The sequence below is a fragment of the Phyllosticta capitalensis genome (assembly GCF_038381095.1).
Source record: "Phyllosticta capitalensis strain CBS 128856 chromosome Unknown BKA78scaffold_8, whole genome shotgun sequence".
NCBI classification, from domain to species: Eukaryota; Fungi; Ascomycota; class Dothideomycetes; order Botryosphaeriales; family Phyllostictaceae; genus Phyllosticta; species Phyllosticta capitalensis.
In genome coordinates, this window is record NW_027117446.1 from 42,340 (window position 1) to 55,484 (window position 13,145).

At 56.4% G+C, this 13,145-nt stretch overlaps 6 protein-coding genes across 6 annotated transcripts; 4 read left to right on the forward strand and 2 right to left on the reverse strand.

The window, feature by feature from the left end:
- The first annotated feature begins 814 nt into the window (after positions 1–814).
- On the forward strand, positions 815–2,583 carry BKA78DRAFT_345309 (uncharacterized protein). Its single transcript, XM_066890485.1, has 2 exons — positions 815–1,065; positions 1,117–2,583. The coding sequence occupies exons 1-2, from the start codon at positions 892–894 to the stop codon at positions 2,308–2,310; spliced, it is 1,368 nt and encodes a 455-aa protein (XP_066741573.1). The 5' UTR covers positions 815–891; the 3' UTR covers positions 2,311–2,583.
- A 668-nt stretch (positions 2,584–3,251) lies between these two features.
- Positions 3,252–4,204, forward strand: BKA78DRAFT_354623 (uncharacterized protein; the record flags this gene model as incomplete). Its single annotated transcript, XM_066891762.1, has 2 exons — positions 3,252–3,581; positions 3,629–4,204. 2 exons carry the CDS (start codon positions 3,252–3,254, stop codon positions 4,202–4,204), a joined length of 906 nt encoding a protein of 301 aa, XP_066741574.1.
- Positions 4,205–5,124: 920 nt separating this feature from the next.
- Positions 5,125–6,440, reverse strand: BKA78DRAFT_381403 (uncharacterized protein; the record flags this gene model as incomplete). Its single annotated transcript, XM_066893003.1, has 1 exon — positions 5,125–6,440. The coding sequence occupies one exon, from the start codon at positions 6,438–6,440 to the stop codon at positions 5,202–5,204; it is 1,239 nt and encodes a 412-aa protein (XP_066741575.1). The 3' UTR covers positions 5,125–5,201.
- A 1,222-nt stretch (positions 6,441–7,662) lies between these two features.
- On the forward strand, positions 7,663–8,637 carry BKA78DRAFT_254182 (Alpha/Beta hydrolase protein; the record flags this gene model as incomplete). The annotated part of the gene is made up of 1 exon (XM_066884879.1): positions 7,663–8,637. The coding sequence occupies one exon, from the start codon at positions 7,663–7,665 to the stop codon at positions 8,635–8,637; it is 975 nt and encodes a 324-aa protein (XP_066741576.1).
- A 336-nt stretch (positions 8,638–8,973) lies between these two features.
- On the forward strand, positions 8,974–10,108 carry BKA78DRAFT_254658 (zinc-binding dehydrogenase; the record flags this gene model as incomplete). The annotated part of the gene is made up of 2 exons (XM_066884925.1): positions 8,974–9,762; positions 9,812–10,108. 2 exons carry the CDS (start codon positions 8,974–8,976, stop codon positions 10,106–10,108), a joined length of 1,086 nt encoding a protein of 361 aa, XP_066741577.1.
- Positions 10,109–11,865: 1,757 nt separating this feature from the next.
- Positions 11,866–12,983, reverse strand: BKA78DRAFT_319627 (uncharacterized protein). Its single transcript, XM_066888873.1, has one exon. The coding sequence runs from the start codon at positions 12,825–12,827 to the stop codon at positions 12,087–12,089; it is 741 nt and encodes a 246-aa protein (XP_066741578.1). The 5' UTR covers positions 12,828–12,983; the 3' UTR covers positions 11,866–12,086.
- Positions 12,984–13,145: the final 162 nt, after the last annotated feature.

Consider the following 13,145-nt stretch of genomic DNA (forward strand, 5'->3'; position numbering starts at 1 on the left):
GGCGAAGGCGGCGAGAGGTTGTGAAGTGAAGGTGTTGGGTCGTCCTGATTTGGACTAGTGCGGTTGTCCGCGTTCACACGTTCACAAGGCGCATCTTTCACACGATTCTTCCTTTTCCTCTTCCTGTCCGGCGCTCTGCTTCTCTCCTCTACAACCACCATCCAGCCTCTTTCTTCTTGACTACCCCATCGTGCTTTTCTTTGCAATACCCCAGCATCGTCTCCTCCTCAACCCAGCATCTTGCTCTCGTCTGTTCAGAACTCCGTCTTGCTGCCCTCTCCTCTTCGACACGCCTCTTCTTCTACTCTCAACGACTTTTTCGTCGTTCCCTCTCGACTACGACTTCATCGTCTCCCCTCAACTACAAGCTCCATCCTTTCCTCCCGACGTCAAGCTCCCATCCTTTTCTCCCTCATCCTTTCCTCTTCACTGCGCCCTCATTTTCGACGCTACTCGCCATTTCGACCGAGGCCGCTCAATCTCAAGCGTCTCCGGTGACCTTTTCCAGAGGTAAGTCGCCCATGATCACTCTGTGAAGTCCAACCCCAGCTTTCGAAGAGTCACTGGCTGAGATTTTCCAGAAGCAATCCACCCAATTGACGCGACCGTCGGAGCACATTTCGCCTCCACATCCTTCCCTCTCCACTTCGCCCTCATACACTCGTCTTTGCCACACCTCCATCCTCTACTCTACTCACCTTTCTGACCGAGACCGCTCAACCTCCAGCTTCTCCGGTCACCGTGTAAGCCGCCCATGACAACTCCGTGAAGTCCAAACGCAGCTTTCGAAGGGGTACTGACTGAGATTTCGCAGAATTAAGCCAATCGACGCAATCGTCCCACCAAATTTCGCCTCCACATCCATCTTCCACCCTCTTTACTACAACAACAATGGCCGGTCCTTCCAACCACTCCGCGGCCAGCTCCCACCCAGCTCCTCAGATCGTGGCCCAGACCACCCCTCGCAACTCGAAGAAGCGCGGTCCCGAGCCTCAGAGCAGTGTTCCCAACAAGAGGCAGAGGCTCGACAATGTGATGCAAGAGCTCAACAGCATCATGACCGAGGTACGTCTCTTCATTCCCTTTGATTCTTGACCACCGCTTACGAATAAACAGAACGAAGATGCCCTTTCCAAAGCAGAGAGCGACCGTGACGCCGCGCTTGGACAGCGCGATCGGACCCTCAAGGACCTTGACACTGTCGAATTCCAACGCGATAGTGCCTTACTCAGACTCGACATTGCTGAGGATAACCTTGCTCGCGCGGAGTCGGAGCGCGATGATGCCCTGGCCAAGCTTCTCTCGGCCAACCAGGACCTACAGCAAGTCACCGACAGGGGCGATGAAGTCGCGGACCAGCTTGAGCATGCACAGCAAGAGCTTGAGTATCTCGCTCAGCAGCGCAGCGATACTCTATCGAGAGAGGAAGACGCTTCGCAGATGGTAAAAGAGGCTTTCGGGCGGGAGGACTTCGCCCTCGAGTGCCTCAGGACCGTCACCATCGAGCGCGACATCGCTGTCCACGACCATGCGCAAGTCGAGGCTGAAAATGAGAATCTTGTCCGTTCCCTCCGACAGAGCGAGGACGCACTTCGCCAGGCCAAAGAGGCGCGCGACACTGCCATCCACGAGCGTGACCAGACCATCAACGAGCGCGACCAGGCCGTCGAGCAGCGGGACAATGTCCTCTCGCGTCTCCACACTGCCAACAAGGCGCTCGAAAATGCCGACATAGCGTTCGAGGATCTGTCGCAGGACTACGACTGGGCCGTTCAGGCTCGCGAAGCCTGCAACTATGAGCGTGAACAGGCTCAAAGACAGCTCGCCGTCGTTTGGCAGGAGCGCGATACCGCCCGCCTCGACCACGAAGAGGCTATCAACTTTTACAACGTCGCCGTTGGAGAGCGCAACACTGCCCGCCAAGAGCGTGATATTGCCATGAACGAACGCGAGGCCGCCGTCCAGGAATGCAACGCCATCAGAGACGAGCGCGACGTCGTCATGGAAGAACTTCGCAAGCTGCGCGCTGCGTACGAGAACAAGAGCCCGCTCCTCGACCAGACGACCACGCAGGCTGGCCCCTCCGCCACCGCACACGAGCCCCAGGGAGTAGTCGAGGGCATCACGCAGCCAGAGTCTGCGGAAGAAGTCGAAGAAGCAGTCGAGCGCGCTGGTACGCAGGAGACGGAGGATGAAGACGAGCACGAGACGGATGAGGACTCCTCGACCATCAACGCCGATTCAGACGGACTTGGGGCCGATTCGGCCATCCACCACGAACTTTACAACGAGGAATACGAGTGGCTTTGAGACTGCAGCACCACAGGGAGTCTCCAGCAAACACGGCAAGAAAAAGATAGACAACAACAACGCACGCCTTCTACCATCGACATTTTGCGCTGAACGGACTCATGTTGCGAGGACGGTAGAAAAAAAGTATTGGTATGAGCGGGATTGGTGACAAGACGCGTATGCACGACAACTCCACGAGCGCACAGCGCGGATTGATTGATTGAAGGCACTTGGTCACGGTGTCAGGGGGAAACAAAAATTGCTAGCATGAGCAGGGAGTCTTGAATTTGAACTTTGATCTGTTGATTTTCATCGAATCTACGTCGTGATGTTTGCACTGTGACGACGATGGCTATGCGCCTTCAAAAGGCGAAAGGCGTTGTGTTGGTCTGGTCAGCGCCCTGCAATATCTGGCACGGTATGAGGGCTTGGAAACACTGCAACGACTCCTTTGCCTCTTACCACAATCGAGCCTACGGTCTACAGGTCCAGCATGCGCGGGAACAGCAACGGCAGCGAGATTTTGTGAAGTGAACTGTGAAGGTGGTGGCTTGGTCCAATCGGGACTGGTATGGTTGTGAATGTCTTTTCGCGCAGCTGCCGCTCTTCTCTCTTCTCTTTGCCACTTCTCTTCACGTCGCTCAACCTAGAGTTGCTCAGCCTGAGGTCGCTCTGCCTGAAGTCGCTCTGCTGTGGCAAGCTCCTCTTCTTCCTCTACCTCTTCTTTCCAATCTCCACTTCCGCTCCCCAGTGCCCCCAATCACTCTACCTGAAGTGAAGTCACTCTGCCGTGGCAATTTTGAGACTTTCCAGTCTCTGCTACAAGAGGTGAGTTGTCCATGATCTCTGTCCAGCTTTGACGCTTGGCTTTCCGAGTCAAACTGACCGAGAACCCTCAAAGGCAAGCAATCAAGTCGACGCGACTCTCACCTCAACGGACCCTCATCCCCACAATCGCCATGGCATCGCTCATTGAACATTTCCGCTCGTTCCAGCAAGCTATGCTGAGGGTTTTGCTTGGCAACAATCGGGCAAATGAAGATGCGCAGCCTCAGGACAACATCCCAAGGATGGAAACAGCAGGAAGTTTCCAAGGCGTCCTTACTCCTCCCGAGGAGAGACAGAACGGCAATCAGCAGCACGAAGGTTCTGAGGCTGCTGCCGGCATGTCTTTGGAGAAGCAGAGCAACGGCCAGAAGAAGCGAGTTCTTGAGCCTGCCGCGGACGAGCCCAACAAGAAGCAGAAGCACGCCAACTTGGCCAAGGAGCCGAAGAGCGCTTTGAGTGAGGTGAGGTCTCCTCTGCTATCAAGTGGGCGTTGCTGACGGGGAAGCAGCCAACCGATGCCCTTGTCCAGCTTGACAAAGCCCTTCGCCTTGTGACCTGGGAGCGCAATGGTGCCCGATTCAAGCTCCTCAACACGAGGAACGACCTTCGAGAGGTCGAACATGAGCGCGATCAAGCCATCCAAAAGTGGGAAAAGGCTGACAAACAGCTCAAAGCCGCTCAATTTGCGTGCAGCAACATGGTCCGAGAGAGGAACCGCGCCATTGAAAATTTGAGAGCCATGGAAATTGAGCGCGACACTGCCGTCCGAGAATCAAAGGATCGCCTCAAAAGCTTGGAAGCTCATCGCAAGGACCACGTTACCCTTGCCGCTGAGAACCGCAAGCTACGTGAGACACTCGAACAACGCGAGGAGGCCGTCAGAATTGCCGTCAGGCGTCAGAACAAAGCCATCCAGGAGCGCGATACCGCCGCCCAGAAATGTGATGCCGCAGAAGAAGACGCTCGAAAGCAGCGCGCCTCATACAGCCGTTTGGAGGACTCCCTCAAACATTTTCAGGCAACATTCAACAAGAACGACCCGCGATTCGACACCGATCTCATCAAGAAGGAGGAAGAAGTGTGACCGAAGAAGGGTGCAGCAACGTGCCAAAGCATGGGGCGAAGAAGTCACAGATTATTCAGCAGGACAGAAGAAGGCAGCGAAGTCGTCGACGCTCAAGAGCTTTATAACACAATCAAGTCGTCCTAGATTGCAGCATTGACGCTCTCAGTGGGTCCACATTTCAGGAAGACACGAGCGGACGGACTATCAGATCAGCGCGGGTAAAACGGACATCAAAGCAACGGCAGAACCATCGGTTTGGGTAGAACAGATTTATAGGAGAATGACACCTGCGATACGCATTGGGTAGTATACAATCTTTACTCTCCAACTTCATCGCAGTCTTTGCCCACGTGAAATCAAAACGGCATTGTACAACACCTATGCAACCCGGTATTTTCAAATCGAGGAGAGAAACCAGATTTGAAGATGCTACTGCCCAAGATACATCAATACCAAGTGAAAGCAAAGCAATCCATTCCTTTCCATCCAGTCCAGGCCATCCAACGCCTCCTCGACAAGCACAGCTGTGAGGCTCCGATTTCCAACCTGTGCCGTACCAACGCACTGTCTCACATCCAATCTTAAAAGCACTGCGACTCTTCATGGACAGGGACGTAGTTTAGCCAACCGTGCCGTTACAACCGTGCAAAAACAGCTCTGAAATCAATCCACGCCGCCGTTCGTACACGCTCGCGTCCATGCCCTGTGTAGTCCAATCTCGCCAGCCAACGAGCGCCATACGCAATCGCCCAACACCACGCCACGCCATGCAAAAACAACTGTCCTCAAAAGCAACAGCGCCGCCGTTCCTCCTGTCCGTCAATGCCATCCATCCATCCGTCCGTCCATACGTCCGTCCGTACGTAACCAACCATGCCGTGCGTTCGTGCTATCCAACGCCCCCTCATGCATGCCATCCATGATCAATGCTCGCTCGTGAAAGCAAAACAGTGGTCATCCCAAACCTCCCAATGTAGCAGCCGATGAGCTTGAATGCGTGTGTGGGCCTTGTCTCCTACTTGGTCTCCGTGTCGACTTTCTGGATGAGCGAGCGCACCCACTCTCTGATTTCGTTCTCGCGGTCTTTGCGGTGCTCGCGCTCGACGCTGGTGAGGGTGCCGGCAGCAGCAGCAGGGTAAGTGTCAGTGTTGTTAACGGTTTTGTTTTTGCTGGGGGCGCTTGTCGTCGGCATGTGGTTCTCGTGCGCAGCAGTCCTTGGGACAGGCGGGCTCGAACCGCCACCACCGCCGCAGCCGCTACGACGCTTGCTCTTGTTCTTGTTGCTGTTGGAACGGAAGAGAACTTTGAGATCGGGCACGGCGACCAGGCCGGCGGCGGGGTTGGGGTTGGAGTTGGGATTGGCGGCCTTCTTATCGTTGGAGGCGGGCTTGCCGGACTGCTTTTGCCTGGTGGGCGAAGTCGTCTTGAGCTGCTGCGTGCCGGAGGCCTGGTGACGAAGGGTGGACGACCTGGTAGGCGGGGAGACGGCCGAGGGTGGAGTCGACGTGGTATGAGACTTAGACTTGCTGGCGGCCGGTGCCTTTGCAGCAGCGAGGCGGAGAGACGAGGACGTGGACGTGGACGAGACGGTCGGCGACGACTGGCTGCCCGAGAAGGAGCTCGCGCCCGGTATGAAGGGCGAAGCGCTGGCAGAGAGGATACTGGAGCCCTTGGCCGACTTGGTGGTCGAAGTGGTGAGGCCGTGGGCGCGCATGGCCCGCGGAGCGGACGGCGGCTCCGGGTAGCCGAGGACAGCGGAGGGGCTGGGCATGGGAGGGTAGAGCGCAGGGAGCATGTTGACAGTGTCAGGGTTCCTGACAGACGATTCGTCCCAGCACGCGACCGAGGATTCGTAGTCGATGTCCGAAAAGGGCAAATAGGGGGCCTCCGGGGGCTCAGGATGCTCCTCGACAGGGCGCATGTTGGAGAGGTCCATGTGAGGCGCGTACTCGTCGGGCACGTGGTGCGGCGCATTGCGAGGCTCCTTGATGATGTCCTCGGGGCTGACAAGGACGTGCTCGCCGTACTCGAACCACCACGAGAAGGTCGGGTTCAGGCGGTAGGTGTGGTCGCCGCGAGTCATCATCTCGTAGCAGATCTCGTTGACCTCGTCGAATGACAGCTGGGTCTTGGGGCCTCCGGGCACGTTGTTCATGGCTGCCGTGATGGCGGGGATCAGGCTGGCGTGGACGTCACCGCACTGCTCGTCCAGGAAACGCAGAATGTTGGGAGGGACTGCGGGACTGGCCGACATTGTGTAGAGATGGCTGCTGAGGTGTGAGAATCGTGAGGGATACTGGGTGATGGAAGCGTGGGCTTGCCTTGAGACAAGCTCCGAATTTGGAGAATTGATAGTGGAGAGAAGTTCGAAATTCATTGAAGGGAAGAGGCTGAAGATCTCGTCGTTGGTTGGATGACTGAATTGCCTAGACAGTGTCGGTTGCGAGCTGACGACGGTGCTAAGCTATTGGGAGCAGAGGAGCTAGCAACGCTGATGATAAGTGATGACAAGCCGAAGAAAGGGCGGTTGGTGAGATTGCAATCAATGAGTAGAGGGCTCAACGACTGAAAGGAGAAGATGTGGTTGTTGACCGAGATTGGAGCGGGACAAATGGTTGTGTGCAAGGTCTGTGGTGAAAAGCTGGCGGATGAAAGTGATGGAGGGCAGAGAGCTAGGAGACTGACAGAAAAGACTTTATGGCAAAGGGTCGTCGAGACAACAAATATCAAAAGTGGTACCGAAGTGTTAAAATGATGGGCAGGTGAGAACCATGGTTTGCCTACAGCCAGATCTCGGCAGTCCACTTTGAATGGAGGCTCCAACGAGCAGCAAGAGCCATTTCTACTTGCCATAAATCGTCAACTGGAAAGATCATTGCTTGTATAAAGCAGTTCGGTGCAGCGGATTTTGATCAGTGGTCGCCAGAGCAGCTGGGGTTGAGTTTGGGGTCCTGAACAGTGATTCGTTTGTTGACCATCCTCGACCCGTGGTACGTTTGCACGGTGATCCATGGCAATTTGGGAAGTTTCAAATAATGTGAGTCAATCAAGAGTCCCTGAACCGACTTTGGCACAACATCTTCGTCCCAACGCAGGATTGTCTCCGTGCGAACCGCGGGCGGAGTTTCACATGGTGCGGTGGAAAGATGAATATCGAGCACCCACGCTTCAAACATCTTGAAATGAAGTATGCTTACGTTGCATGATCGAGCAGTCGTGGAGGGCTGAGATTGTTGGATGATAAAGAATGGCGAGCGTTTGACTTCCGAATGATGTTGTTGTTGTCAACTGTGGCTGTGCTGACCCTTAGCCTCGGTCTGCAGCTACCACGGCCACCACCAGCCACCGGCTCGAAGCTCCCCCGGGCATGCTCATGCCTCAGCTCGATCTCCCCAGCACAACTTCGACTCTACTTCTCCATCATCTCGAAAGCTCTCAGCTAGCTCAGAAGACTGCTGAAAGCTCCAACCGTCAACATGCGGTCCACATCCATCACCCCAGTCCTCGCTTTCCTTTCGCTCTCGGCCGCCGTTCCAACCTCGTGGACAACCAAAGATCCCCTTCCTCTCGTCATCTGGCATGGGCTAGGCGACAACTATCTCGCCGACGGCATACAGCAGGTGGGAGAGCTGGCCGAGCAGGTCAACCCCGGCACCTTTGTCTACAACGTCCGTCTGGCCAATGACGCCTCCTCGGACCGCTCCGCCACCTTCTTCGGCAATGTCACCACTCAGCTCGAACAAGTCTGCAATGATCTTGCCTCGCATCCCATCTTGTCGACCGCACCCGCAATCAACGCGCTGGGCTTCTCTCAGGGCGGCCAATTCCTCCGTGGATACATTGAGCGCTGCAACTGGCCGCCAGTGCGGAGCTTGGTGACGTTTGGCAGCCAGCACAATGGCATCGCCAAGTTCCAGGACTGCGGCGCGACAGACTGGCTTTGCAAGGGGGCGATGGCGCTGCTCCGCACAAACGCCTGGAGTAGCTTCATCCAGAACCGGCTGGTGCCCGCGCAATACTACCGCGAGGTCAACGAAACGACGGGGCTGGGCTCGGACAGTTATCTGGAGTACTCCAACTTCCTGGCAGACATCAACAACGAGCGGGAGTTGAAGAACCAGACGTACAAGAAGAACTTGGCGAGCTTGGAGAAGTTTGTCATGTTTCTGTTTGAGGATGACGAACTGGTGATTCCCAAGGAGACGGGCTGGTTCGCAGAGGTCAATGCAACCAGCGGCAAGGTGACGCCGCTCAAGCACCGCAGAATGTACAAGGAGGACTGGATTGGACTCAAGAAGCTGGACAAGAAGGGCGCGCTGGTGTTCAAGACCATTCCCGGGCAGCACATGAAGCTCGATGACAAGGTTCTGAAGCACACGTTCAAGACGTACTTTTCGCCAACGACCAAGAAGTCGGTCTTCCAAGAGGTGCTTGGAGACTGGGAGCTTTGATTGTATAATACAACTGTACACTTTCATTTATACAAGTCTTCGTCATTCGGGAATAAGGCAATATGCACTCGGGCATAGCTGAAGCTTGGACGGGAGCTCTGACCTCGGCAGCCCCTCCACATGGCGGGATGAGATCCGATTGCTCCACCTGAAGTCGCAGCACATCTCCACTCCCAAGTCCCAAGGTGCTCTCAATGATGCGTCGCACCTCTTTGACTAATCATTCTGATCTTTAGAAATCATTCTCGCATGCGACACTTGCGCCGATATAAAGCTTGACCCCCCGAGAGTTTTCCGCGCCCCAGACCAGAACATCCACCCCAAACAACCTCCACCATGCCCACCGCCATTGCCATCCGCCAGATCGAAGGAAAGCCGGGCCAGGTCTGGTATCCGCTCGACCGCATCGACGTGCCCAGCACCACGCCTTCTGCGACCCAGGTCACTGTCCGCATTTCGGCCGCAGCCCTCAACCACCGCGACGTCTTTTTGCGCCAGCACCTGTACCCGGGCACCACGTTCGGAGTGCCGCTCCTCGCCGACGGCGCAGGCCTTGTCACGGCCACAGGCAGCGACCCTTCGGCGCGCCGCTGGGCCGGCAAGCGCGTCATTCTCAACCCGGGCACAGGATGGAAGGACAGCCCCGAGGGCCCCGAGAGCCCACGCGGCTACGCCATCCTCGGCGGCACCAAGTTCAACCCCGTGGGCACACTGGCTGAGGAGGTGACGGTGGAGGCAGGAGAGCTGGAGGAAGCGCCGACGCATCTGAGCGCGGTGGAGGCGGCAGCGTTGCCGTTGACAGGCTTGACGGCATGGCGGGCCGTCGTCACCAAGAGCGGCAATGCGGCGCAGGGACGCAACATTCTCGTGACGGGCATTGGCGGTGGTGTCGCGCTCATGGCGCTGCTGTTTGCAACGGCAAAGGGCGCAAACGTCTACGTGTCGAGCGGCAGCGAAGAGAAGCTCCGCAAGGCCAAAGAGCTGGGCGCAAAGGGCGGCGTCAACTACAAGGAGGAAGGCTGGGAGACGAAGCTCGCCGCCATGCTGCCGGCTGGAAGCCAGCTTGATGCCATCATTGACGGCGCAGGCGGCGACGTCGTCTCTTTCGGCGCGAAGCTGCTCAAGGTCAGAACACCTTCGTCCTCCTGGCTGCTCACTGCTAACGACCCCCCAGCAAGGCGGCGTCATCGTGTCCTACGGCATGACGCTCGGCCCCAAGATGCCGTTCCTCATGTCGGCCGTGCTCAAGAACATCGACATCCGCGGGTCGACCATGGGTTCGCGCAAGGAGTTTGCCGACATGGTAGCGTTTGTCAACGAGAAGAACCTCAAGCCCGTCATCTCGCGGGTCGTGTCCGGCATCGACAATTTCGACGCCATTGACGGCCTGTTTGAGGACATGAAGAATGGCACGCAGTTTGGCAAGTTGGTTGTTGAGATTGCAAAGGAGGGCGAGTCTAGTAAGTTGTGAGTGGAGAGCGTGGACTGTATGTCGGCTTATGATGGTTTTGTAGAATAACTGGCTGTGTGTCGATGGCAATAGATGAATCTGGGTACTGCTCCTAATACTCGCTGCGGATGCGCTCAGGGCTTTCTTCCACCGTGCTTTGCAAAAGGAAACGTCAATTCCAAGGCATGGCACGGATCTTGATGATCTCCCACAGTCTCAAGTCTCGATCTAGTGAATTAAATTGCCGCCTCATTGTGTCACACAACTTGAGCATCAATCCTTAGGGAAGGCATCTTCGTCGCCAATGCCTCGTGGTCGATTGCGCCTGGCGTGTTCAGCACACCACCTTCCAATCCGAAGGGGCCGTCCGTACAATGGCAAAGATACCATCGACCTATTGCATCTTCTTCCCTTCTCACAACTTTTACGACGCATTCGCATGTTTCTATCCCTCATCGGCATCAGGAACCCTTCCAAAGCTGTTGCCCATTGTTCCATCATTACTTTGCCGACTGTGTTGCTGGCCGGCGGGCTTTCCTTCTACCAACAACAAGTTGCCATCATTCATTATGGCGAGGCGGCCCGGGGAGTACCCAACAGAATTTTGCTTCGATACACCAGACCCAGCGGCTGCCGAAAGAGTGGCCAGACATGCCTACTCAGGGCTGCCTTCACCAAATGACTTCACAAGCTCGTTAAAGTCTTTCGAGGAGCCAAAAGCGCTTCAAGACATATGGGAAAGCCTGCGAGCCGCGACGTTCGACTACAGTGCACGAAGTCAATGTCTGAGGCCCGCTCACACTATGATCGTGGAAAAGGTCTTCCTGGTCCTCAGAGAGATTAGTTGCTGGAGACTACCTGGCACGACAATCGCCAAACGCCATCGGGGACTGATGCCGCGGGAGGAATTTTCCCGTCGCGACAGGTGCGTCTTGGCGTTTGATCAGGACCAGAACGCCATTGCGGCTTTGACGGGGCCGATCGCAAGGCTGTTGGGTCGTAAGTCGAACGAGTCCTCCAGAAAAGCAACGCTAATGGCAATTTGCGCATGCAGCGGCGGGGTTCAAGGTGGAGGAAGTGTCTGTCCGTATCAAGCAGGAGACCCAACTCCATAAATACATCATCCAAAAGGGCTGGGGCGCCAACTTCAAAAACGGGGGCATCAAACAGCCTCTCGAGCTTCTCGTCTTCAAAGCCACCCACCTCAAGAACCCAAAACGTGTCTATGCCATCGCCCCAACCGGCGTGCGCTTCGGCTGGCTCTTCACCACCATGGAATGGGACGATTTCATGGCGAATTACACCACTGAGCAGTTATACACGCAGAGCCTGGGGATAACGCGCCTGGATCTCGACATTATTGCCCTCGAGAACAAGGGTGAGGCTGAAATCGCCACCCTGCCTAGTTCCGTTGTCAAGCAGCTGCTCGGCAGAGAGGCGCGTCTTGAGCTGCGGAAGGTGTTGAACTGCTTCTGCGAGCGACGGAGCTATCTTTTGAACCCTGAGCGGATGCTTGACGACCACGCACAAGTGGGCCCATATGTCGAGAGAGAAATGGAAGCATGGATGGCGCGGTGGAAGGACGAGTAGTGAGAATTCTTCGCCGTCTCCGCCGCCCGCTTCTGAACATCCCATTTCATCTCGACGCGTGTGTTTCAACGCTGACATTGCTTCTTCTCCAGTCAACGCAAGTGTTTACAGCACACGATGAGAAGTACGTCTTGCGCCCCTTCTGGCCCTTTCCAAGTCGGAACTTTGCTGACGTCTTCCCCTGATAGAACCTCTCATATCACCCAGCAAAGTCGCACGCTCGCTGAAAAGCCTATCCCAAAAGCTCATGCGCGGCTTCAAACGCCTCGGCAGAGGGACGAAATCAGCGCCTGAACAAGCAGCGGACAGATTCCCAGAGGCAAGCCGTGAAGAAGTCGAGCCGCTGCTTGAGGGGTCCAGGCCAAGCACGGCAGACGGCTCGAGGCCGACCACAGCAGACAGCTCTACCCTATCCGACGCCCTGGGAATGAGAGATGACAACAGAGGAGAAATGCCGTCTGCATTGGGGAACCAGCAGGAGGAGCATGGGGAACGGAATGAGGATAGAAACCGGGTCAGCGGTCTCGATTGGGCCGCCGACGCCCTCCCTCCCCCTCCTGCTCCTGCAGGCCCCCCTTTCTCGGAAGCCGAAAGCACACCCAACACGGCCGGACTGATGGCTGATGAATGGCCGGGGCCGTTGAGGAAGATCTTTGGCTAGAATCAGAAGAAGAGAGCTGCCGATACCGGTACCGGTGCTGTAGCTGGAACTTCGACTTCGACTTCGGCTCCCGCCGATGCTCCTGCTGCCGCTCAGCAAACGGAACCAGATTCGACGACGCAGCAACAGGCAGGCGAAAGCTCCAGTGCCGCCAACGGCCAACAGCCTCCTCCTCCCCAAGCAACCGCCACCGCGCCGTCTGATAACACGGGCAATCGCGTCTCCACGCTCGACGCGTATGCCCAGGAGTCGGGCTATGGCACCATGGGTCTCGGCTCTGAAGACAGCGTTGACCCGCAAGCAGATGCTCATGCTTCGACGGCGACACCCCCCGCGAATCCCGACACCCACTCTGCCCAAGCTCAGACCCAGGCACCACCGTCGTCCACTACCACGACAGCGCAGGGAGAAGGAGACGTCGCTGTTACTGACCCCGCCGTACCGTGGAATGCTGCGGAGTATGCTTCCTGGGATCCGTATGTCAAGCATTGGTTTTGGTGGGAAGTGAGCGATGAGTATCGCCAGCTGGCTGAGGAGGGGAAGGTTGGGCCAATAGTGCCTCAAGTTTCCAGTGTTGTTGAGGAGAGGCAGGCTGAGCCACCGGCGACATAGAGGGTGCCGCGTATTGTTTTTACGCCTGCTGAGGATTAGGGAGGGGTGGATGGGCATGGGGATGTAGGGGGAGTAACGGGGTAGGAGAATAGGGGTTAGAGGAGGTCGTTGAGTGTATAGGTTTGAAGGTTCTGGTTTTGGTACCGGCGTGTTGCCTGGCTATCCTTTAGAAGTTTGAGGCTGTCGTTGATTGAA

Coding starts and splice junctions, on each gene's coding strand:
- BKA78DRAFT_345309 (XM_066890485.1), top strand. CDS start 892: ATGGCCGGTCCTTCCAACCACTCCGCGGCCAGCTCCCACCCAGCTCCT. Junction 1,066..1,116: donor TCAACAGCATCATGACCGAG/GTACGTCTCTTC, acceptor ACGAATAAACAG/AACGAAGATGCCCTTTCCAA.
- BKA78DRAFT_319627 (XM_066888873.1), bottom strand. CDS start 12,827: ATGCTTGACATACGGATCCCAGGAAGCATACTCCGCAGCATTCCACGG.